A 27,544-nucleotide genomic window follows, 5' to 3' on the forward strand; every position below is an offset into this window, starting at 1 on the left:
GTAATGTAAACACATTAATTTTACTGATTATTAATCGTATTATTTATTGAATTACCCATTAAATTGAATTTTATTAACGCCTACCCACATGCTATCACTAAATCCAACCATCACAGTAATGTAAAAATATTCAATATTATTGTACAGTGTCAATTTAAAAAATATATTTTGACGTGTGTATTCGTAGCTGTATCCCATCTAGACTTTACTCTGGCGACGGCGTATCTCATGAATATTAATTAGAGCGTCTCCTTTACCTGGCCAATCAGATTGCAGGGTTTATGTGACGTACAGTAATAATTAACAAGAGCTTATCCTTCACCATAGTAGCGTTTGCTCTGACTCCACAGCTAACTATAAGAAATAATAGACATTTGTGAACAAACGTGTGCAAGAATGGTCGCTTAATGCTTTATTCATTTTTTTATGTATTATAAACATTTTATATTTTTGCTTGAAATAAATAATTCAAAAAAGAAGTGAGCCCCCTAGCGCCGCTTGCCGACAGAACTACGCATGTGCATCAGAAACAGCATCTGCATCTGCCGACGCGTCCTGTCGTGAGAGATGAGGAAGAAAGATGGCGGCCAGCGCGATGTCGATGTGTCAGTTTTGGAAACGCTTTGACTTGGTTCAGTTGCAGGTCAGTGACTATCTGCATTTTGTTCGCCTTCATCAGCCATGTCTGTTTTGCTGCCAAACGAATTTGCTTTTAGCATCAGTTATTTACCGGTTGTTGATTGTGTTTGTTCGGTCAGTCAGCTGCTGTGATGTAAACATTGCCCAAAGTTGTCACACAGACAACACAAAACAGAAGAACTTACATTTTGTTAATTTATAATGTCTATAAACAGAACTAATAATCTGTCCTCTACATGTTATATAGTTAATTTGTGTTTAATTATTGCTGTCACTCCAAATATTTAGTTTTTGCAGGATGTACGTGGTTGTTAAAAATCCAACTAACAAAAACAAAATGGGTGTGTTTGAGTATTCTTGGTCCTCCGTGTTATGTGTAGCACTATCTATCTAATTTCTGTTTATTTGTCTAATTTCTGTTCAACTTTGTTGACTTTATTACAACAAAAACAATACTTAGCAACAACCCAGAGCACCCGAGGAAGACCGAGCAACACCCTAACAACTGCATAGCAGCATTCTAGCAACTACATTGCAACATCATTCTATCAACCACCTACTGTAAAATACTCTAGTAACTACATAACAGCATTCTAGCAACTTTTCAGACTTCAAAAACCTCTAAAAGGTTTTTCAGACTATGCTTTCCAAGCCACCATCCCAGTTTGTCTTCACAAACAGCTTTATCTAGTTTAATGCAACATTATCAATGGTAATAATCACACAGTATAAGGATGGTTGTCACGTTTATTTATATTTATATATAGAGCGCCGTCTGCTGTTAATAGCTCCCCTAGAGCGACATCTGCTGTTAAAAACTAGCCTAGAGCGACATCTGCTGTTGAAACTAGCCTAGGGCGCCATCTGCTGTTTAAAACTAGCCTAGAGCGACATCTGCTGTTAAAAACTAGCCTAGAGCGCCATCTGCTGTTGAAACTAGCCTAGAGCCCCATCTGCTGTTTAAAACTTGCCTAGAGCGCCATCTGCTGTTTAAAACTAGCCTAGATCGCCGTCTGCTTTTTAAAACTAGCCTAGAGCGACACCTGCTGTTTAAAACTAGCGTAGTGCGCTGTCTGCTGTTTAAAACTAGCCTAGAGTGATATCTGCTGTTTAAAACTAGCCTAGAGCGACATCTGCTGTTTAAAACTAGCCTAGAGCGTCGTCTGCTGTTGAAACTAGCCTAGAGCGCAGTCTGCTGTTTAAAACTAGCCTAGAGCGACATCTGCTGTTTAAAACTAGCCTAGAGCGATATCTGCTGTTTAAAACTAGCCTAGTGCGTCATCTGCTGTTTAAAACTAGCCTAGTGCGTCATCTGCTGTTTAAAACTAGCCTAGTGCGTCATCTGCTGTTTAAAACTAGCCTAGAGCGACATCTGCTGTTTAAAACTAGCGTAGTGCGCCATCTGCTGTTTAAAACTAGCCTAGCGCGTCGTCTGCTGTTAAAAACTAGCCTAGAGCGACATCTGTTGTTAAATACTAGCCTTGCGCGTCGTCTGCTGTTAAAAACTAGCCTAGAGCGACATCTGATGTTAAAAACTAGCCTAGAGCGACATCTGTTGTTAAATATTAGCCCAGGGGTGTCCAAAGTCCTGGTCCAAGTCCAAGCACCATCTCCTGTTAAAAAATAATCGGATTTTGCAAGCAGCTCTACTGCCTGATAGGACAGCAAGGCAACAAGTCAGCTGTCTAAGCTTTCAGACACAGCCCAGATGTTGTTCGGTATGAGAAAAATACCAGTTGAATATTTCAATCTATATATATATATATATATATATATATATATATATATATATATATATATATATATATATATATATATATATATATATATATATATATATATATAATTTATGATTATTTATTCAAGTCAGACAAAACCAGATTAATATTTATAACATTTTCTTAATGTATTGTTTTTGATTGTATTATTGTAATATTTTGGAAGACATGTAAATTCAGACTGACTTGTTTTGCTCTAATATTCTTTGACTTCCTCCAGAGAGAGCTAGACAGCACTGCCACACTACTGGCCAGCCGGCAGGATGACAGCGAGCAGTCCAGGAAAAAGCTCATTGACCAGAGCCGTGAATTTAAGAAGAACACGCCAGAGGTCAACTCTCTCTTTTAAGCAGCCTATAGAGTTATTTTTACTTCATAACTATTTTATAGCGTTTAGCCCCTCTGGCTTTCCAGCTCACAGACTAACAGTGTGTGTGCTCTTATGTGATGTAGGATCTGAGGAAGCTTGTGGCTCCGCTGCTGAAGAGTTTTCAGGCTGAGGTGAGTCTTGATCCCACTGAAATGTAGGATTTATTTAATGCACTGGATCTGGGCTTTGAAAGATGAAACCAGTATATAATGTACAGTTCAGTATAGTGGAGTTTAGTTTGTTGCGGTTCACTTTGAGCAGGCTAGCGTTTCCACTGCCAACAGTATTGTACACACTTGGTCATTGTGGTTTACGCCAGAAGGTTGCGATCAACGTTTTTTTAGCTTGTAGAAGAAATGAGCCATATGAGCCATTTTTCTGGGTATCTCAGTAGCAGAACTCGTCATAGGTGGGTAAACTTAGATCGCAGTGAATGGGAGAGTACAACAGTAATTTTTTGTATTCCTATTTGCTCAAATAATAAAAGAAAAGCTTCATGTTTGTGTTTTCATGACTTCCAAAAGAAAGACAAACATTCTGTGAGGCAGCCAGAACAACGTCTGGCTGAAATTTCTGTCCTGCCCCCATAGACACTGCATTACAAACACATAAGCAGTAATTATTTTTTGTAATTAGATGCAAAGATAACATAATACAAAATGTATATTATTACATTTTAATATAAATGTATATATATTAAATTGTATTATTACAATTTAATATAATTGTTTACAATATTGAACGATAACAATATGTATTTCAATATAAGCTGTTAACGATACCAGATTCAAGAGTAGCCCATGCCTGAGGCCTTAAAGATTAGAGGGGTCCATTAAATGGCGTAACATATTTTCCGTGGCTGAAAATTAGGTACATCTCTAATATTAATATACTTTTAGATTCCCATCGTTGCACATTTCTGCTGTGCGATTGGCTCTTACATCGATATAGAGTAAAAAAGTCCATAGCTTATCACTGTTATTCGATTCGATTCAATATAATGTCGTTTATCGGCCCAACCCCGACTACAAAGTATCGCTTAATAAATGAACATACTTTTAAAAAATATATTTAAAATGTATAAAAAAATATATAATAAAGATATTAAAAACTTTCGAGGAATTAAAATGCTGATGATCGTTAAACACATCATCACTGTGTTGTAAAAAAGGTTCAATGCATCTTTTGCAAATAAAGAAAGGAAGTGGCGCCTTTTTCAATTTCCATGCATAGACTTGACTTGTCAAAGGCCCTGTAAACAACAATAGAGGACATGCAGCAGATCCTCTTCTTCTTGACATGTTACAAAAAAAAGACAACAAGCTTTTCTTGAGTTCGGGTCAGTCATGATTCATTATATTATTACAGTGTCATGTTTTGGTTGTCACTGTATATATAAAAATAGTGATTCCTATGTTGTCATTCTCCTGGCTTATTGCACATGTTCAGAAACAGGACTAGCTCCACCATTTTGGTACCATACTGCTGTGTTAGGATTTATGAAAGGATCCCAGAAAAAGGATACGCTTAACTATTTTGGTATTTTGACAGTGCCATAAGTGACTTTGTTGATATTTGAAAGCACTAAAACAAACATGCTCATAACCCAAACATCATTTTGTCCCTTTTTGATATCTCTGCTATCATTACTAGCCACGCCCCCTGCTGCTGATTGGCTACATGTGTGTTTTCAAATAATGCTTAGTGCACCTTTCAGTTCCAAGCTCCTCCTTCCCTGAGCCGAGTGTTTAAAATCATTGCTACAGTGATTTTCTCTCACACTTGTCTCTTCTAGATTGATGCATTGAGTAAGAGGAGTAAAGAGTCAGAGACGGCCTTCCTAAATGTCTATAAACGGCTGATCGACGTGCCAGGTAAGTCTGTATGTCACAAGAACATTATCCGGATGTTTAAAGCATCACAATCACCAAACACTCCCCCTAAATAGAAAGTTACTGTAATAAGAATATCAGTAATATTCATTTGACTTCAACATCAACAGTAAGAGCTAGAAGCGGTGTTAGCTCTTACCATTTCTTTGTTATGTGTGTGTAGATCCAGTACCGGTGTTGGAGTTGTCACAGCAGCTGCATCAGAAAGTTCAGCGGATGAATGACATTGATACAGAGAACCAGAAACTGCGTGAGACGCTCGAGGAATACAACAAAGAGTTTGCTGAGGTCAAGAACCAGGGTGAGAGATGCACACACACACACCACAGGAAATGCACAGCTCTTACCTACTGAAATGCAAAACATTATTGGTTAGATGATTTTGAGTTAAAGTTATAAATGGTTTAAAAATGTGTGCTCCAATATGATCTATTAATTAGATGCAAAGATAATATAATACAAAATAGGGCTGGGCAATATGGCAAAAATGCAATCTCGATAACTGTTTTCCATATTGAAAGATAACTATATATTGACCTTATTCTAAAATGCGGAAGTGCGCCTGTTTTCGCGATTGTCTTGGAACTTCCGCTGCAGTCGCCTATGGGAGAAATGACAAGGAATAATAAACGGCAAAAAACGGTCAAACTACTTGCTCTACAGACAAATGTTTGCATGACTATACAGACCAAGTAGAATAATATAACAAGGAAATATCAGTTTGCAACATCAAACAGCGAAACGAGCAGTTTTTAATGTCTAAAAATGAATGGAAGTGAATGAGACCGGAAGTCTCGTGCCAAAAAGATTCAAATGGCAGCGCCCGCTCGTCGGCGGAGAATAAGGTCAATATTTCAATATAAGCTGTTAATGATACCAGATTCAAGAGTAGCACATGCCTGAAGCCTTAAAAATTAGAGGGTCCATTAAATGACGTAATAGAGGTGTGAACCTATACTGGTCTCACGGTTCGGTTACGATTATCATGCCTTCGATTCGGTTCAATTCGATATCTCGGTGCATCACAGTGCATTGACGATGCTTTCCATATACAGTGTTATATTTTAGGGGGGGGCTATAACAAGCTGTCTGTATAAACCCACAGACACACAGCAACACACTGTCTCTCATTCAAACACATACACAAACATAGACAGCACCAAACAAACACACACACACACACTTAAGCCCTCGCAGCATGGAGAGCTCGCTCTGAGCGGAGCAGAAAAAAAAAAAAGAAGCACTTTTCTGACGGTCCCTTACTGAGAGCTCCTCTCAGCGCGAGCTCTCCCGGCTAAACACATATTGCGAGGGCTTAAACGGAGCAGTGCTCATAAGGTCGAGCGAAAAAAAAAGAAAGAGCTGTGAAACATAACCAGCTTTGTCTTTTTGTAGGAAACACACTTTAGATCTTTTTAGGGTAAGAGGTTTTTGAGTTATTGCCGTCTGTAACTGAATGTGTGTCAGGAATATCGAAAACAAAACCAACTGAACCGCGCTCATTTCTGGCGCCCCCCTGGATATACAGCGCCCTTAGCATTTGCCTATGGTGCCTATGCCACGGGCCGGCCCTGAGTTGCCTGAGTGTTGTAAATACTCGCGCTCATCTCCCTCGCGACAGAGCGCATAGGAGATAAATGACGTCACTACATAATAACCGGTTATGAATATTACTGAACCGATACCTTATTGTCCGCGTCTGCATCGCGGTGCACCGAAGAAACAATTAATTTTGGCACCCCTATGGCGTAACATATTTTCAGTGGCCGAAAATTTGGTACATCTCTAATATTAAAGGGTGAAAAATCTGTTAAAAAATCTACTTTTCAAGTAGTTTAGACAGACATGTGTGTATATATAGTGTATAGACCGTCATATTGGGGTGATATAAACATACCCAGTCCTTTTTTTTTTTTTCAATTTAACAACATAAAAACGGTGGACCAATTGGAGCGTTTTTCAGAGCGACCGCAACTTGATGTAGGAGTGCGGTCCCCCCGCCCACCGAATTGATTGACAGCTATTGCATTAACATGTCCCGGTAGTCACGTGTATACTCATGTCAACAAGACCAGACGTGCGCAAAGCAAACGGGAATAAAAGGTCTGTTCAGTTCGCTAGGATCATCAATCATCATCAAATGTGATCAAGAGTGAGTTTCACATGTTTAAAATGTTTTAAAACAGTGCACGTGTGTAATGAAGTACAGCGATTTACTTCAGCTTTACTTCATCAGCACAGCCGCGTGTCAGAACAATTATAAAGGAAGACGCTTCAATCCCGCTTTGTGGACGTTAAATCAGGTTAATTTTATACATAAACATAACAGATATCCACACAGCAGTGGAGATTAAGGGGAATAAATGGTTAAAAAATGTGTGTTCCAATATGAGCAAACGATAAAATCCATGTAACTGAAACAATCAATACATTATACATTAATAAAGAATGAATGACTAAAGGAAATGTGTTTGTGCGTGTGTGTGTGTGTAAGTTTCATCGATATGTACATATTTTATGATGTATTGATGGCGGGACTTTAAAATGAGCAATATGTATTGTTGTGCAGAGGTCACCATTAAAACACTGAAAGAGAAGATCAGAGAGTACGAGCAGAGTATGAAGAACCAGGCAGAGAATCTGGCTTTGGAGAAACAACAGCAGATTCATAAAGACTACACAGAGAAAGAGAGGTCAGTACCATCTTTTGGATGAGATGTTAAATCGAGGTCCTGACTCTCTCTGGTCATTAAAAATCCTATGGCACTTCTCGTAAAGAGTAGGGGTGTAACCCTGGTGTCCTGGCCAAAGTCCCTCAATCAGCCCATACGATCATGGCCTCCCAATCATCCACATCCACCGAATTGGCAGTGACACTGTCTCTCCACTCCACCAATAGCTGGTGTGTGGTGAGCGCACTGGCGCAGTCGTCCTTTGGCTGCCGTCGCATCATCCAAGTGGATGCTGCACACTGGTGGAGGTGTGAAGAGACCCCCCCCTCCCTCATGATTGTGAAGCGCTTTGGGTGCATGGCCATACACAATAAATGCGCTATATAAATACACATTACATTACATGGTACATTTTGTTTGCATTAAAGTGATCTATTATTTCTATTTTGCAACTTCATATCAACCATATTTTAAAGTAAATGTCTCACTAGACTGTTGAACTGGATGAAAATGTCATTGGCATATTAGACATTTTATTATTTAATACGAATAATTTTAAATAAAAAAAATGCATGTATCTGCCATTAAGACCCATCCTTATTTTGAATATATATATATATATATATATATATATATATATATATATATATATATATATATATATATATATATATATATATAAATATATATAAATAAATAAATAAATAAATATATATATATATATATATATATATATATATATATATATATATATATATATATATATTTTTTTTTAATTTATTAACATTATTAATTTTAGAAATTTATATCAGTGGTTTGTATATTTATAGACAGTGCATTTTGGTGCATTTAAAAAAAACTGTTTATTAAACTATTATGTTCATTAAAATAAGAGTTTGGTCATCAAACATCTTTAGGAATAGAATAATACTACAATAAATTCAAATAAGAACATTTTATAAACTACTAAATTTCAACAAAAGTTTATATTTTCCTCTATTAGAATTGTATTTAATATTTTTATCCAGCATATTAATTTTTAGACTGTGATTTTAAGATTTTTGTTAGATTCGTTTTGTCCTTGGCACTGACTAATTTGATGTATATGCACAAATATATTATAGAAATATACACTCACTTTATTAGGTACACCTGTCCAACTGCTTGCAATGCAAATTTCTAATCAGCCAATGGCAGCAACTCATTTAGGCATGTAGACATGGTCAAGACGATCTGGTGCAGTTCAAACCGAGCATCAGAATGGGGAAGAAAGGGGATTCTTGTATATATGTTGGTGCCAGACTTTGAACGTGGCATGGTTGTTGGTGCCAGGCGGTCTGCTCTGAGTATTTCAGAAACTGCTGATCTACTGGGATTTTCACGCACAACCATCTCTAGGGTTGAATGTGATGCTATAATAGGAAAATCTCTGAGGAATATTTCCAGTACCTTATTGAATCTATGCCACGAAGGATTAATGCAGTTCTGAAGGCAAAAGGGGGTTCAACCCGATACTAGTAAGGTGTACCTAATAAAGTACCTGGTTAGTTTACACAGTATATACAGTGCTCAGCATAAATAAGTACACGCATATAAAAGAGTTGAGCTTCAAGCTGTCCGTAAACTGTCTCTTCTGTTTTAATAGGAGGTTGCAGGAGTCACAGGAGTCACTGGTGTGTAAACTACAGGAAGCTGAACTCAAAGCCCAGACCCTGCAGACAGGTACCCATCCACTGCACCCATCTCTGTACTGTCATACCATATAATCAAACAGCTCTGCAAAAAGATATGTGTGTGTGCTGGTGTTTACAATATTATAATTATCTATACACTAGTACAATAGATAAACAATAGCTTCTGTTATAAAAGTGTTTGTGTGTGTCTGCAGCACTTGAGCGAACGCAGACGGAGCTGTTTGATCTGAAGACAAAAAATGACGAAGAGTCAACGGCAAAGTTAGTGCATTTTCTTCATATTGATTATTGCTTATATTTATTTTTCTATTTTAATCAGAATTATTTCCTCATTGGTGTCTCCTCTTAAGTATTTTTACGTTAAAAAGTCTATTTCTACTTTCGCCTGGCTCTATTGAATGTGCTCACATAGTGACTTGTGGATTGAGTTGATGAATAAATGTATTTAATTATATAATATAAACAGATTGTGGATACATAACTGTTTGTGTCTGATGTATGTACAGTTACAGACTATGCTAGTTCAGGGTCAAGAAAACTTTCGATTTTATTTTTAAAGAATTTAACAGAAAAACTAAATGAAGACTTTTAGTGGCCTAGCCAAAGTCCTGACCTTAATCCAATCGAGACACAAAGTTTCCACCAGGATATCAATCAGCACAAATGTTTTCAACATATAATATTAGCAATTTTTTCTTGAGCAGCAAATCAGCATATTTGAAAACAAAAATAAAAAGAGCCGAGTGCGGCTTTTATTCTCTACATGATGAATTGATTTGCTTTTCAGGGCTGATGAGATTGACATGGTGATGATCGATTTGGAGCGAGCCAATCAGGTACAGCTGGCTTTGTGTAATGAAGCTTTCATTAAAAATTAAAGTTCATAAATATGAGTTTTAACAGACATCCATCATTTCTCTTGTATTGATAATACTTAATTTTAAAGATTAATCCATAAACTGTACATGTTTAACTGCTGTTATTATACAGCAGAAGTCAAAATGATTCGCCCTCCTGTAATTACTTTCTTTTTTAAATATTTCCCAAATGATGTTTAACAGAGCAAGGACATCTTCACAGTACTTATGATAATATTTTTTCTTCTGGAGAAAGTCTAATTTGCTTTATTTCGTCTAGAATAAAAGCAGTTTTTAATTTTTTTACAGCCATTTTAGTGTCAATATTATTCGCCCCCTTAAGCAATATTTTTTGGGATAGTCTACAGAACAAACCACTGTTATACAATGACTTGCCTAATTAAACTAAATTGCCTAATTTACCTAGTTAAGCCTGTTAATGTCACTTTAAGCTGTGTAGAAGTGTCTTGAAGAATATCTAGTCTAATATTATTTACTGTCATCATGGCAAAGAGAAAATAAATCAGTTATTAGAGATGAGTTATTAAAACTATTATGATTAGAAATGTGTCTCTCTGTTAAACAGAAATTAGGAAAAAGTATAAAATAATGAAAGTGTAACAGGAGGGCTATTAATTCTGACTTCAACTGTTCATTGTTATTGACTGTGTTGTTGATGTTCTCCTGCAGAGAGCAGAAGCTGCTGAGAGGGAAGCTGAAGCTCTTCGTGAACAGCTCATGCTTGCGGGCAAATCAAGCCAGCTGCCAACACGCACTGACAAAACTCCATATGCGGTACCAGCAGCATAGAATGAGTGCGATTGTACTTTGATTGGGTGTTAATGGAAATCTTTCTCAAATGTATTCAAATTCTAATTATTTAGGCGACAGAATGAGCAAAACATGTACACTAAATTAACATTGAGAGGTTTAATTTATATGGTTTAGAGCAGCGGTGGGCAAACTCGGTCCTGGAGGGCCGGTGTCCAACACTAATCAAACACACCTGAACATGCTAATCATTAGCCCCTTTCACACAGTGATACCGGTAAATATCCGGATAATTTCCGGAACGACTTTACCGGTATATTCAAAAAAGCGCTGTTCACACAGGCGAGGACATTACGGAATTTTTCCGGAAAAGAGCATTCACACATCTATCGCAAAATGCCGTTAAATTCTGACATCATTAACCAGAAATGACCTCTAAACGGCTGCGCTTGTGTTTGTAAACATTTGACTACATTACAAACTCTTTGGATGGATCAGTATTGAGTACAACTCTAATGAAAACATAGGGAAACACTTTGATATGTGTGTGTGCTGGCGCTATGGGCGCTCACGGGCACACGCAAAGCTTGAAGGTAAACAAACAATGGATTATCATAAACATTTTATCGATAATTATTTACACAGCATTAAGAAGGAACATAGAAACGTTATCTGACTAACATCTAGCAGCTAAAGGTGTCTGGAAAAAATATTCAAAGGCTTTTATTCTCATAAACCGCGCGCACGTGAATGCGTCTGACTGTTGTGATTGGCTAAAGCAGACGTCTCACGTCAGCCCGTTCTAGACGTGGACGCGCTTATTACGGGAATCTTCCTTCTGCATTCACACAGCGCAGCATTCCGGCAAATTACCGGTAATGTTACAACTTCTCTTTCCGGAAAATAGCCAGAACGAATTTACCGGTATTTTCAAAAAGGGCCTGTTCACACATACAACCTTTCCGGAAAATTGCCGGTAATTTTCCGGAAAGGTCAGTATGTGTGAAAGGGGCTATTGTCTTCAAGATCACTAGAAATCTATAAGCAGGTGTGTTTGATTAGAGTTGGAGCTAAACTGCAGTAGTGATGGTGAAATGAAGCTTTCTGAACCAGTGAAGCGCTCGACCCAATTGTATCGGAAAAGGGTTCGTTACTTGAAGCTTTCTAAATCAGAGCTCGATGAGGACCTCTTCTGGTCAAAGTGTGGGAAAGCACTGTTTTGCAATAATGTCAAACGTTCACAACTGACCATTTACATTCAGTCATTTAGCAGACGCTTTTATCCAAAGCGACTTACAAATGAGGACAAGGAAGCAATTTACACAACTATAAGAGCAACAGTGAATAAGTGCTGTAGGCAAGTTTCAGGTCTGTAAAGTCTAAGAAGCAAAACATTATTATTTTTTAATTTTTTTTGTAGTGTAGTTAGCGGTGGAGCCAGAGAGGCAATTGCAGATTGTGAAGGAAAGTGGAGACTAAATAGTTGAGTTTTTAGTGGTTTCTTGAAGACAGCGAGTGACTGCCGTTCTGATGCAGTTTGGGAGTTCATTCCACCAACTGGGCAGATTGAATGCAAGAGTTCGGGAAAGTGATTTCTTCCCTCTTTGGGATAGAACCACGAGGCGACGTTCATTCACAGAACGCAAGTTTCTGGAGGGCACATACATCTGCAGAAGTGAGAGCAGATAAGAAGGAGCAAAGCCAGAAGTCGCTTTGTAGACAAACATCAGAGCTTTGAATTTGATGCGAGCAGCAACTGGCAGCCAGTGCAAACGGATAAGCAGCGGAATGACATGTGCTCTTTTAGGTTCATTAAAGACCACTCGTGCTGCTGCGTTCTGAAGCAGCTGAAGAGGTTTGATAGAGTTAACTGGGAGCCCGGTTAGTAAAGAGTTGAATGACCAACTCAATCATGTAGTAATGCAACAACAGTAATATAAACAAATTACTCAATTACTGTAGTTTTTACACATAAGGTATGTTACATTACACCACCGATGACTGTAGTTAAATCTAAGGTATTCTAAAGTATTTACATTTATCGTATTCCGTCTATTCCACCCACCCACTCATTCTAAGCGGGGATCGAAGCAGCGATGGGAGGTAAATGCTCTAGGAGCACTCTATGCGAGTGATGCTTTTGGGTTGCACTCGCCCAAACACTACACTATAATTTGCAGTGGTTTTCTTTAAAGATAGTTGTAAAAAATACGCTAATACACTTTAGTATGGTTCGAAACCTTTTTACTATATATTACTATTATATTTTAGTTTAATTACTGGTGTGTGGGACCGGTGCAGTGCTTTGAAACAGGAGAAATGTATGTAATCGATGCCTAGTCTCTCACTATACACTTTACTAACCCATGAGGGTGTTTAAACCTTTGAATCAAAATTGCAAGCAGTCACGTGTGTGTAGGCGAAAATGAAGCTTCGGACGTCACTGATCATGTGATGATGGCAAAACGAATCAAGCTCCGGTACACTGCTTCACTGCGGGATGTATCTTTTTTTTGATGCATGCTCCGAAGCCTCGTCGCACAACGTCACATCATTGCTGTGCAGGACACCGACCCTCCAGGACCGAGTTTGCCCACCCCTGGTTTGTAGAGACCCGATGTGCCATACAGGTGATCCTGATTAACTGCACGACCCCCCGATTTTATAAAATGCAATAAAATCAATAGTCTATTATTTGTTGCAAAATGGGGGAAGTGAAATAATCTAGTCTTCTCTCTCAATATGTCTGTGTGTATTGTTCTGTATGCGTATGTGTTTGTATGCATGCAAGTGTGTGTGAGAGTATTCAGTGCTTTATTGAAATGTCTAATGCATTGTGTGTGTGTGTAATCAGGATGAGTGTGTGGATCTGGTGCCGCGCTCCAGTCTGGAAGCTGAGCTCAGTGCGAAGGAGCGTGAGATGCTTCAGCTGGTGGAGGATGTTCAGAGACTGCAGGCCAGCCTCTCCGCTCTCAGAGAAAACACACACACACAGATCAGCCAGTTACAGCAGCAGCTCACCATGAAGACCACTGCACTCACGGTACACACACACACTCATGATTCAACAGATGCATTCACTGATCACTCAAAAACCCAGAGACTCCACGTAAAATAATTAATGCATCACATAAATGTATGTTTAGTTGGTTGTTACTGTAAGACGTTATCGAATTTATTAAACAGTTCTACTTATTTAGGGAACAGAATCAGTGGCGTAGCGGATGGGCCCGCAGGGCACGCACCGCGGGGGGGCCCCGCGTGATTAGGGGGCCCCGCGTCGTCACGATTTTCATTGCAATATTTTGCATGAATTTAATTGTGTTATCTTTCCATTTCTAAAGATGTTCTGTGACTAAAACATTGTTTTAATAAATATATCTGTTTAATAAAACTGTTTTGTTCAAATGCAAAAATACATATTACCCATATTTACTGAGAAATTGATACAAATATTCATTTTCAAAATGGGGTGTACTTAATTATGCTGAGCACTGCAATCTTTGGATGAAAACACAGCTAAAAGATTGCGTACAGTGTTCATCAGATAGTCTGAGCATGCACAATGTAAACAGACAGTGTTGTACATTTTCCTTTATCGTAGACTTTTCATTTATTTTAGCAACTAGAGGAAAAGCTGCAGGCGCAGGCAGACTATGAGGAGGTCAAGAAAGAGTTCAGGTAAGAGACATATTTCTTAAGATACTAGTATTCAGCTCAAAGTGACATTTAAAGGCTCAACTAGGTTAATTAGGCTAGTTAGGGTAATTTAATCAAGTCATTGTATAACAGTGCTTTGTCATTAAAACAAATATTGTTTAAGGGGGCTAATAGTATGGATCTTAAAATTGTTTTAAAAAATTAAAAGCTGCTTTTATTCTAGCCGAAATAAAAAAATTAAGACTTTCTCCAGAAGAAAAAATATTATAGGAAATACTGTGAAAAATTCCTGAATCTGTTAAACATCATTTGAAAAAGAAAAAACTAATTCACAGGAGGGCGAAGAGTTCTGGCTTTAACTGTAGGAGTCCACTATCTAAAGTACTCAGAATTATTTATTGTACCCTGATGAGCCTGTATTATTAAATCGGCGGTTGTTATCTTGGAATAACATACTTTGGAATGTCGTGACTGACCAATCAGAACCGAGTATTCCAGCGAGCCATGTAATAACTGCAAATAGCTTTATTGCATGAAGCAAAGCAAAACATCTGAATATGTAGAATTATTACAGATTACTCACTTGTTACCCTGAAGTAAACATATTTTTTCTGATCATCAACAGTATCCTGAAGTCGATGGAGTTTGGTCCGCGTGACGGCTCTGCAGTGCAGGTAAACAGTAGTGGGGGGTGATTGGTGTGTAATTGAACACACTGATGTTGATCTGATGTGGTGGTCTGCTACAGGATTCTAGTAAACCGCTAGAGGTGTTACTGCTGGAGAAGAACCGCAGCCTGCAGTCTGAGAACGCGTCTCTGCGCATCGCTAACACTGAGCTGAGTGGTGAGTAATTTGCATAGTACACGCCCAAACCATCTCCATATAAGGGCTTTCCACAAAGCAATCCAGAAAAATAAGACACCAAACTATTTGATAAATGCAAGCAAACGTTGTCCCACCATGCATGAGCCTGTACAATCAGATAATGTAAAAAAAAAAGTTATTATTATTATTAAATATCCACTAAAAGCTCATTTTTCATATTTAATCCATTGTTAAAATACTTATCAAGACATTTAAAATCCCTGTTTTTATGATGGAAATATAGATCATTGTGTGCTTCCCTGTATGCGTGCATGTGTCTGTGAATTCATGCATGTCTCTCTGTGTGTGTTCAGGCCGCTATGCGTGTCTTCAGATGGAGTTTTCCACTGCTGTGCAGACCACCTCAGATCAGAAAGAGCTCATCCTCAAACTGGAACAGGATCTCAGCACCATCCAGACCATGTCACGACCTGATGCTGAGGTCAGACACAAACATACCGACCTCCTTAAGCACACAACAAACCCACATTCATTTCTGAGAGTCATCAGAAAATAGTTATGTGCTATTATAGATCGCTGGCCATCCAGAAGATGGAGGTGGAGAACCTTTAGTGAGGTGGGACGCCCTTTTTGTGACTTAATTAAATAAATAAACGTTAAACAAACAGGCAGTGGCAGTCTCTCAGTGCGACTACCACCAAACTGAAAGCAAAAGCAAACATAAGTTCCAGGGCCCCGTTGCATTAAAGTCCTTAATCTAAGAAATTCCTTAGTTTTAAGGTTAAGGTTACCCTTAGTTAAACTTGGGTTGCAAGAACAAAAGCCTAAGGGTCACCATACGGCTGTCATTAAGTATTTCCCCCTTTGTGATACAAGAGTGGCGAAGCAGTGGCGCAGTAGGTAGTGTCGTCGCCTCACAGTAAGAAGGTCGCTGGTTCAAACCTCGGCTCAGTTGACGTTTTTGTGTGGAGTTTGCATGTTCTCCCTGCGTTCGTGTGCTCTGGTTTCCCCCACAGTCCAAAGACATGCGGTACAGGTGAATTGAGTAGGCTAAATTGTTTGTAGTGTATGAGTGTGTGTGTGTGTGTATGTCCCAGTGATGGGTTGCAGCTGGAAGGGCATCCGCTGCGTAAAAATGTGCTGGATAAGTTGGCGGTTCATTCCGCTGTGGTGACCAGGATTAATAAAGGGACTAAGCCGACAAGAAAATGAATGAATGAATGAATGTATGATCCAAGAGTCCCATGAAATTAAAATAAAAAAATGTAGCTGTTTATTTCAATATGTTAGTTTTATGGATTTCTATTTGCTAGTGTGCTCCAATACAACGACTAAACTTGCATTTAGAAAATATAAAACTAATGTAAACATGCAGCATGTCACTTTCGCCTAAATGGATCAATGATGAGTGTCAGGGTTTATTTTGCAGAGTCCCGCTCAGCTGTCAGGAGAGGTGGTGGTTTGGTGGTGTTTGACAAGGTGCGCCACGTGTCTGAAGAGTGAGGAGAGATGCGGTGAGAAGGGTGCGCGACCTAGCCTATTTGAGGACCGGGAGGGAGACGCGAGATTACCGGGAGATTATCACTCATCTGGAGACTCGCAAAAATTCCCGCCCTACTTATAATTCTTTCTTCATATAGCCGTATGCCTATTACATATCCATAAAGCACTGGGATATATCCGCACTCGGATCGTTTGCTTTCTCAGTGCAATCGATCCGCTCCAGAGTTCGTTTCAATCGAACCGAGACCACCTCATTCAAGCGATCTCGGAGCGATTGATTTGGCGCAGATCTGTGAGCGATTGGTGGTTTCACATATGTCAAACGAACCCCGCTAACTGGGCAAACAAGACAGGTTCCCAAACAAAAGTGTAGGTGTGAAAGCACCCTTACTCCTTGTCAGCAGTGTATTAAGGAGACATGCATCAAATTTTTCTCAGGAAATTCCCAGGTACCCATTAGTGCATTTAAAGAAGATGTCTTGACATGTCACAAGGTGATCATTCATAATAATGGTGGATTTATTTTGTTGTTGTTGTTGTTTTCTAGGGTGCAGACACCAGTGCGGTGATGCGTGAGTGCGTCCCTGATCCCATTAAGGAGGCCACAGCACTGTTCTCAGGTAAACCAAAGCACATGACTACAGCACCCACAATGACTGATATATGTTAATATATACACATTTTAAAATATGATCATACTTTGACTTTGGGCTGGACAGTAATTCAATGTTGATTGAGTTGAAGTCAAAATGATTCGCCTTCCTGTGCTCCTTTTTGGTTTCTCTTTTAAATATTTTCCAAATGATGTTTAACAGAGCAAAGAATTTTTCACAGTATTTCCGAGAATATTTTGTCTTCTGGAGAAAGTCTTACTTGTTTTTGTTCGGCGAGTATAAAAGCAGTTATTATAGTTTTTAACCCATTTTAAGGTCAATATTATTAGCCCCCTTAAGCAGTATTTGTTTTAGATAGTCTACAGAACAAACCACTGTTATACAATGACTTGCCTAATTACCCTAACCTGCCTACTTAATATAGTTAAGCCTTTAAATGTCACTTTAAGCTGAATACTAGTGTCTTGAAGAATATCTAGTCAATAATATGTGCTGTCATCATGGCAAAGGTAAAAGAAATCAGTTATTAGAAATGAGTTATTAAAACTCTGTTTATAAATGTGTTCTATCTATTTAACAGGTCAAAGATATTAATGAGGCCTGACAGTTTTCTATTTATTTAATGGCTTAGTTAATATGTTACTTATGTATTTGTATCCTATTGATCAAAATTAAGACGTATATTAAAATCTAAATGTTGGCTATATCGTTCAGCCCTACTTTGGCAGGAATGTTAGCTAAGCAGATGTTTTAACTCGGCACTAACCGAATCAGTTTGTGTTCGTGCGTGTGTAAGGTATGAGCGGCTCTCCTCAGGCCGATCAGGGTCAGATGGACTCTCTGCTGTCCATCATCTCCAGTCAGAGGGAGAGATTTCGCTCTCGTAACCAGGAGCTGGAGGTGGTGAGTGCAGATCAGCGCAGATCACACCACTGAAACCGACTACTGTTGATCAGAGCAAATGAGTGATGTTGTTGCTGGTGTCCGTCAGGCGAACAGCTCTCTACAACAGACCCTACAGGCTCTTCAGAGTGAGCTGGACAGTCTGCGGGCCGACAACATCAAGCTCTACGAGAAGATCAAGTTCCTCCAGAGCTATCCTACCAGAGTAAGTGCTTTTTCTTTTTTTCATTCAGTGGTCTAGAAGCATTGGTACTAGTGCAGTCAATCGATTTAAAAAAATTAACTAATTAATCGCACCTTTTTAAAAAAAAATTAATCGCGATTAATCGCATTTAAAATACTGAAACTTGTAATTTTGCCTATTCAAATGTAAAATTAATGTAAACGCAAGACAAAAACTATTTCAATTCAAAATATAATTGTTTAATAGAATTTTTGTTTAACTTGTAACACAGATTTCTTCATGTAAACAACATACCCACAATAAACCATCAAGATCCTGGCTTGACAGCCATATTTATTACAGAAATTAAAGCACAGGCATGTTAATGACATTTCAAAACAATCAATGCCAATAAAGAAAACATTGATTTCCATGTTGGATTCTAAGTGGACTGCAAAAAAATGCCAAAATACAGGCATTGCAGATATGAAAAATGAAAAATTATAATAATAAACTATAGAATACAAACTGTTGCACTCACTGTAAAGTTTTATTGCTGTGAGTTGAGAACATTAGTTATAGAGTAGAAACAATTTAGCTTAATCCTCCTTTACATTCATCCAGTTGCTAAGACTAGGAGTATCCCGCAAGTGCACAGAGACTATCAAATGCCCGCAAATGAATGATAATTTCTCGCAAACCGGTCGTTAAATACATCGCACACCCCTCTCCCCCGCATCCCTCCTAGATCTTCAGGTAGCCTATGTCGTGCGCAACTCACCCCCACCGTCCTTCAAGTACATCTCGCGCGCACACGCCCCTACTCAGATACGTCGCTCACTCCACCCCTTAACGGGCCTGACACAGACACACACACAACGCGCTGCAGACGTTTTGGCCCCAACAGCCTTCCATACTGGAGCGACTCCCCTCAGATTCAACACGCATGATCACGTTCATCAAATTTGCTTAAACTAAGCGTCCTAAAGTATTACTGTATTTCACAAGGATTCTGACACAACAGCGCGAAGCATACGCTTTCGTTTCGTTTAATGAGGAAACACGCTAAACTTGGAGGGCTCATGCTGAAAGGCAGAGTAATGCCCTGTCTTTGACAGCTCGCGACTTCACCAGAGACTTTCTGAGTACGTTTACATAAGACACCAATACTCCGATTTTAATATGATTAAGATAATTCTCTTACTAAAAGTCTACCGTGTAGCCTAAACAGTGATTTTATTACCTTAAAGGAACACCGAGTCACGAAATGCGGAGGATTTTCTTTCTGTTCGCCATGCGGTATCAACTTACAACAGAAAGTTAAAAATGAAACACCCGAAATTGCATGAAACTCTGGATAACCTGTGATGCGACTAATTGTTTTATACTGAAACTTGCCTTCAAAAAGTGCTTCCTTGGTCTTATCCACATTTCTTGCATGTTAAACACACGTCCACCACAACAGGAAGTAAAAATAACCTGCAACTGCGTTAATTGCGTAAATTTTTTTAAAAGCGTTAATTATTTAAAATTAATCGCATGCGTTAACGCACTAATTTTGACAGCGCTAATTGGTACATATATTTTTACAAAAGGGGTTATTTCAAACACTCTTGATTTGAAATTCAGCTTTTTGTGTGTGTGTGTCAGGCTGGAGACAGCGATGATACAGTGATGCGTTACTCGTCTCAGTATGAGGAGAGGCTCGACCCCTTCTCCTCCTTCAGCAAAAAGGTGAGGAACTGAACTGATTTCTCTTTTGGAGTGTTGGTTTGTGTTTGTTCATTTGTCTGTAACGTGATTATTGTTTTCAGGAGCGTCAGAGGAGATATCAGAGCCTCAGCCCATGGGACAAGGCCACGCTTAGTCTGGTGTGTAACCCTATATCGTTTGATGTCTTCATATATAGTAGAGTCACATGGGAATTAGCGTTCTTTTACACACAAACAGATGGAGATCCAGTGGGTTCAGCGTATCAGAGCATCTCGGTTCACAGGAATTGATGCTCGACATAAACTAATCAGACAAACACTTCACTGATAACTCAGTCAGACGGAATCTGCGCATGATTTATGCTATTTCTATGGAGAATTTTAGTAAAATCTGAGGATTTCGGCGGAATTATTTTGGAGAATCATAACTAAAACCGTAATATTTGAAACAAAAAATAAAATATTTTTAACTTTTATTTCATGTTTAAAATGCAAACCCATTTAAATCCATTTTTTTTGGTAAACAAAGCAAGTCTCTCCAGGGTTCAACGCTAAGGATTTTTTCTACTTGTCCGATCGGGCAAGTGGTTTAGATTTTTACTTGCCCTGCCAAAATTTTCACTGGCCCCAACAAAAAAAAGGGAAGTTAATAGCTATTTTTTAACCACATATTTTAAACAATGTGTCAAAAATAAAGTCTGTAAATCTTGAATTTCAATACTTAAAAAACAATTGTAAATATAAGTGTTATGCAAACAAAAAGAGCAGTATGGAAAATGTGGAGGCATTTTGTTGCAGTTTGAAATTATTTAAAAAAAGGTGGCTGACTTGTCAGACTGACGGCAAACTATGCATAACATCACTTCATTATTAATTTGTCGTGTTGTTTCCATGTAAATGTCTACTTCCAACACGTTAGAGACAGACATTTTCGTTTAGCCTTTTAATTTGATGATGCCGCCATGTTGCTGTTTCTACGCTGTACTGGTTGTTACCAGGTTACAAAAAAAAAAAATAGCATGGTCAAATCAATCAGATAAGACGAATCAGAAAGCAATATGTTGTTAACGACATTACAGAGAAGGTAGCATTTAAAGATTTAAAAGCACAAACTTAAAATGCACGCAATTGACAAATAGTCACAGACAAATTAAATGTTAGTGACAAGGCAGCACTGTCCCAATCGAGCCAGTAATGATCCGGTCTACTGTCCCAAGTGTCTCTCACGCTGGCCCTGGGCCACCGGGCAGTCCTTATTGTTGAGCCCTGCTCTAATATAATATCTCTTCTAAAAGACAGAAAATGTTACTGTACAAACTGCACTCACCACCTCCAGCTCCTGGTTATGAGAGCGAAATCTCTCCCTCTGACTGGAGATGATGGAGAGCAGAGAAAATGTTACTGTACAAACTGTATTGTAAATAAATCAAATGAACATTTGTCAATAATGTTACTGAAATTAATTTAAAAACTGAATAAATATAGATTTACACATTTACTCAAGTAAATAAACAGAATTAACGATGGGCAAAAAATCAGCGGAAAATCTACACGCGCAGATTCCGTGTGGGCCTACTGATAACTTGGGATGCATCCCAAATCAAAATTCTTATTCCTGAAACTAAAGATTATGGATACACTTGGCTGAAAAAACACAACAATATTATTATTATTATTATTATTATTTGCAATAATTAGATTTTTATTAATATACAATGGGAGAAATAAGTATTAAACATGTCATGTTTTATTCTTGGGAATAATATTTCTAAAGGAGATGTTGACATGGGACTTGAAGCCGATTTTGATAAAAATACTGCAATTTTTAGGGAATATTTTTAGTACATCAAAAAGTGTGGTTATAATGACATCTGACTAGCTAATCCAGCAAAAAAGTCACTAAAATGCAGTATTTAAATCTCATAGTTAAACAGAAACTGAGGCGTATAACTGCAAAAAGGCCCTTTCACCAGGCTGGCTACGGGCCTGGCATATCAAAAAAGGATATGGGTGTGAAATATGGGAGACTCCTGGAGAAAAACGGGAGATTGATCAAATTGGTTTAATGGGTTATAAAATGATCCTTTAAACCTCATACAGAAAATGCGTTTCACTCAAATGGTTTGAGCAAAATGTGCAGGACAGACCTGCTATTCTCAGTACTGAAAACCCTGTCAGAGTGTCAAATTTAAGAAGAAAAATGCTTGAAGTCTTATTTTTTTTTATTTCGGCTAGAATAAAAGCAGTTTTTAATTTTTATAAAACCTTTTTAAGGTCAGTATTATCAGCTACACACTACATGAAGGGGAATTTTCAAAAACCCATAATATGGGCTCTTTAAATCACAATTCTTGTTGTGCAATGGTAAACCTTTATGTTGAAAGAGTGCAAATATATATATTTTTAATATATATTGCACTTATACATTCTGTTTATCTTGAAACTCCTTAAATAATATGTGCTATAGGTTCTGAAATGGCCCTCTACTGTAAACTGACACTCTGGCTCTGAGAGAAAAGCCAGTTTGTAAAAAAAGTCTTGGTTTTGCTTGGTTAATAAATAATCAAACTCATTCAATGGCACAGCGTCCTTTCTTACATCATCTCATAAACTTGATCTAATTAGTTAGTGCTGAATTATCGCATTGTATCGTGATATGGGTGTGAATCGTATCGTGTTGCATCGCAATATGTCACAAATGTATCGCTAATATAACTTATTCTTTGTATCGAGATGCGTATCGGATCGGCATTATAGCTTAGATGCCCAACCCTAGTTGAAACAAATCTTTCCTATGTTGAACAGAAATTAGGGAAAAATATATACAGGGGTGGCTAATAATTAAGAGGGCTAATAATGCTGACTTCAACTGTTTTTAAAGTTGCTGCTGTCTGCTCATGTTGACTGTGTTTGTATTTTTCAGGGACGTGTGATCCTCTCCAATAAGACGGCCAGAACCATTGCGTTCTTCTATACGCTGATGCTGCACTGCCTCGTCTTCCTGGTGGGTCACATGACCCCCAGATTAAACTGTCCGTCACTGCTCATGTTGCCCCATTCTGACCCTGCGTGTGTGTGTGTGTGACAGGTGCTGTATAAAGCCGCCTGGAGTGAGAGTATCGGCCGCGACTGTGCTGCATTTTGTGCAAAGAAGTGAGTGTTGGACACTACGCCACGTTCCTGAGTTGCTGTAATTAATGTGTTTGGACTTTTAGACATGCACTCGCCAACTTCCCTAACAAAGTCCCTTTTTAAGGATAGTCCATTCACATAATGGGCATTTTCGGAAATGAGGAAACAAACAGGGAAATCCTAAAATCTACCGCTTTATATACATATACATTTAACTCATTGATTCATCAATGTCATATTTTTCCATTTTCGTGCAGCCCTAACATGCATCAAAGTCAATGAGATGGAGGGAAGTTAGCAAGCGAAAGGCATAACATTTGGACAGGAATGCAGCCATGGTGTTTTTAATTCACACTCACACTCTTCATCTTCTTTACTGCAGGTACTCGGACCATCTGCACCGCTTCCATGAAGACGGAGACTTGTGGCAGTAGCAGCTTCTGTCCACTAGGTGGCGCTAGATGCACACACATCATGCTTTTATGACATGATTATCATAGATTGATTGTCATTGCGTTACTAGTGCAGGGACCAAGTTTTCTTTGGTTGTATTCTGGGTTAATTATTATTGAAACCAGTAAAAGGTTTAAAGATGCAATGATGTTTATTTACAATGTTTTGCAGGAGATTTTTTCTTCACTGTTTCATTTGACTGGCTCAAAACAATCAGCTTTAACACTCCTGAGGGTGATCTATTTTGCTCCTCCATAGCAAATTCTACCATTCATCTGAAGCATATACCTCTGGTTATGGTTGATTTAAAGGGTTAGACACTAAGCATCTGACACAATATCTCTCTCTTTCTATACATATATTCAGCTGATAGGGGTTTGGTGGATTTAGTCTCTTTAAATTAAATGCAAGCTTTCAGAACACGTGAGTATGTGGTTGCTTTTACAAGATTACACTATTTTTTTTAGTCTAGGACAGTCTTAAAGAGGTTAAGAGGCCATGTGTAACCCCACTTGTCCTACGTCACCCAACCCGCTCCGTGCTGGTATCAAACCCACGACCGTTCGTAATGCTGCGTTCACTCTAGACGCGGAACGCACGGATAAATCACGCTATTTAAAAGTAAATAGCCGCATACTTAGTTAATGATTTATTTTTCATTACTAAATTAAGTATAGCATTATTTACAAACCATTTGTATTTAAGAGTAGTTGAGGGTTTTTAGGATCAATCAGAATGAGTTAGTAAATGATTAATAAACTATTGAAATCAACATTTATATGTCTTATTATTCAGGCATATACTAATAGTTACTATATATGATAATAAATACTTTATTAACTCAACATTATGCAGTTTTGTGACTTAATCTAAAGTGAGGACTATTCATGCTTTATAAAAGACAAATAAAGGCTCAGTTAAATTCTAAACAGGAAAAAAGACATTATTCATTCCTGTTCATTTAAAGATACACACATGAAACTGTACTTCAAATGAAAAATAAATCTTTGCAACCTGACCTAAAATAAAACCACTATAAAGTTTAAACATTGCATCTTATTATATTGTAAATTATTATATTGTTGCTGTTTTATCCAGTTGGATGTCGTATTTTGACACTCCTGTTATTTTGCAATGTTTAAACTTTACAGTAATTTTACTTTTTAGAAAGATTGCACAGATTATCGTTCATTTGATACTGAGCCTTTATTTGTCATTTATAAGGCATTTATAAAGCAGGAATAGTCCTCACTTTAGATTAAGTCACAAAACTGCATGAAGTTGAGTTAATAAAGCATTTATTAACATATTAGTAAACTATTAGTCTATGCCTGAATAATAAGACATATAAATGTTGATTTCAATAGTTTATTAATCATTTACTAACTCATTCTGAATGGTCCTGAAAACCCTCAACTACTCTTAAATACAAACGGTTTGTAAATAATTTGATACTTAATTTAGAAATGAAAAATAAATCACTAACAGAGTATGAAAATACAATCATTAAACACATTATATAGGTACTATAAGTCAAGAATACAGCATTTGTAGCTGCAGTTATAAACTGCTTACTAACGTTTATTAATGTAGAGTTAATGCTTTAACAGATAATGAGTTCACTATTTGCTAATGCTTAATAAATGATTTATAGTGTGTAGTCATTATAAAGTGTTACCAAATGATCTTGTTATAGGATTATTTCGCTTACCTCATTGGCAGATTATGTTGCTTGTTTTAAGGAAAAACTCTTTATTCTGACTTATTTCTGAAAACTAGACAATATTTCTTGCTTGTATTCAAAATTTCTTGATTTAAGATTTTTAGATATTTGGACTAGAAACAAGACTCTATGTAAGAAAAGCAATTTTCCATCCAGCTTATTACAGTAATGTGCAATTATTTCTGCTTTACTAGAGTGCGGAGCTTTCCTAGGACCGGCTGGATTCAACACGCACACACACACACGGTCTGTTTCCTCTTTGAGTTCACAGTGAGTTTCCTTGCTGTGAGCTACTGGGCATTGCGTGTCTGTTTTCACATTTTTAATTACTTATGAATAAAGCAAATTTACTTTGAGAAAAATAAAAGTAATCAAGGCAACATAAGACCAACATGTAAACATTGCTATGACCTGTGCAGTCAACAGTATATATACAGTTGAAGTCAGAATTATTAGCCCCCCTTTAATTTTTTCTTTTTTTTAAATATTTCCCAAATGACGTTTAATAGATTCAGGAAACTTTCACAGTATGTCTGATAATATTTTTTCTTTTGGAGAAAGTCTTATTTGTTTTATTTCGGCTAGAATATAAGCAGTTTTTAATTTTTTTAAAGCCATTTTAAGGTCAATATTATTAGCCCCTTTAAGCTATCTTTTTTTGATAGTCTTCAGAACAAATCATCATTATACAATGACTTGACTAATTAATCTGGTTAAGCCTTTAAATATCACTTTAAGAAATATGTTGAGAAAATCTCCTCTTTGTTTAATAGAAATTAGGGTAAAAAACAGCAGAAAAAAAAAGCAGTACAACAGCAGGAACCTCTTGAACTATCGTTATTAGCAGTGTTGGCCAAAGTTACTTTAGAAACTACAAAATATTAGCAAAATGATCTTGTTATAGCGTTATTTCTCTTACCTCATTGGCAGATTATTTTGCTTGTTTTAAGGAAAAACTCTTTTCATTTTGACTCATTTCTGAAAACTAGACAATAATTCTTGCTTGTCTTGAAAATGCTTCTTGATTTAAGTGTTTTAGATATTTGGACTAGAAACAAGACTCTATGTAAGAAAAGCAATTTTCCATCCAGCTTATTACAGTAATGTGCAGATGTAAATGTTTTGATGTGGATGAATATTTTAGAGTGGCCCTGCCCCACCTGTGCACATACTGACAAGCTGTGGCTGCGGGAGGGCGTTCGTTGACTGCTTAAATTATTAATAACTGCTTAATGAGACCATCCGTCCAAGCCATCAGCAGTTATTTCTGCTGTACTAGAGTGCAGTGCTTTCCTAGGACCGGCTGGATTCAACACGCACACACACGCACACACACGCACACACACACACACACACACGGTCTGTTTCCTCTTTGAGTTCACAGTGAGTTTTGTTGTGTTTTTGTCATTTTAATTCCTCACAGAAATTGTTTAATTTCATGCATCTGCTGGTAGTTAAGTGTGCCATATAAATGTATATCTATAGGCAAAGTCGAATAATAAGAGATTGACATAACATGAGCCTCAAACACTATTGTTTCTTCATTAATTTGTAAATTTAATAAATGTTAAACCCCAGTGTTTTTCCAGAGATGGGTTGCGGCTGGAACGGCATCCGCTGCATCAAACATATGCTGTATAAGTTGGCGGTTCATTCCGCTGTGGCGACCCCAGATTAATAAAGGGGCTAATACGAAAAGAAAATGAATGAATGTATAAACCCCAGTGAATTACAGGCCAATCAGAACACAAAGCAGACTGTTGCGTGACTCACGGTGCAAGCCCTCAGCATTTGCATGTACTTCAGCTCACAACTCCAGCTCAGTTCACCGTTTGATTAGCCACAGTGTTTCCTTGTGAGACAGCAATGACCATTTGCCTCCCTTAGTTATTTTTAAGTCTTCCTATGTATGTGGGACTCTTATTTTGAAAACGAGAGACACATCCGGTTTACAGTGTGTTACTGAGCAATGCCTCCGGCTCAATCTGTTCACACGCATAATTTTTTATTCATTTATTTATTCATTTTCTTGTCAGTTTAGTGCCTTTATTAATCAGGGGTCGCCACAGCGGAATGAACCACCAACTTATCCAGCACATGTTTTACGCAGCGGATGCCCTTCGCTGGGAAACACCCATACACATTCACATTCATACACTACGGCCAATTTAGCTTACCCAA

At 37.8% G+C, this 27,544-nt stretch overlaps 1 protein-coding gene across 3 annotated transcripts; it reads left to right on the forward strand.

The window, feature by feature from the left end:
- The first annotated feature begins 562 nt into the window (after positions 1–562).
- Positions 563–26,004, forward strand: cux1b (cut-like homeobox 1b). Of its 3 annotated transcripts, none has more exons than XM_073922927.1 (23): positions 563–643; positions 2,638–2,748; positions 2,871–2,918; positions 4,583–4,661; positions 4,843–4,980; positions 7,249–7,372; positions 8,997–9,073; positions 9,240–9,306; positions 9,833–9,881; positions 10,593–10,857; positions 13,262–13,716; positions 14,296–14,354; positions 14,959–15,007; positions 15,082–15,178; positions 15,514–15,641; positions 17,211–17,283; positions 18,074–18,180; positions 18,269–18,385; positions 19,994–20,077; positions 20,158–20,214; positions 22,979–23,059; positions 23,144–23,208; positions 23,570–24,060. In XM_073922927.1, the coding sequence occupies exons 11-23, from the start codon at positions 13,594–13,596 to the stop codon at positions 23,619–23,621; spliced, it is 1,092 nt and encodes a 363-aa protein (XP_073779028.1). In that variant the 5' UTR covers positions 563–643; positions 2,638–2,748; positions 2,871–2,918; positions 4,583–4,661; positions 4,843–4,980; positions 7,249–7,372; positions 8,997–9,073; positions 9,240–9,306; positions 9,833–9,881; positions 10,593–10,857; positions 13,262–13,593; the 3' UTR covers positions 23,622–24,060.
- The last annotated feature ends 1,540 nt before the right edge of the window (positions 26,005–27,544 follow it).

Source organism: Danio rerio, chromosome 15, assembly GCF_049306965.1.
Source record: "Danio rerio strain Tuebingen ecotype United States chromosome 15, GRCz12tu, whole genome shotgun sequence".
In the NCBI taxonomy this organism is placed as follows: domain Eukaryota; kingdom Metazoa; phylum Chordata; class Actinopteri; order Cypriniformes; family Danionidae; genus Danio; species Danio rerio.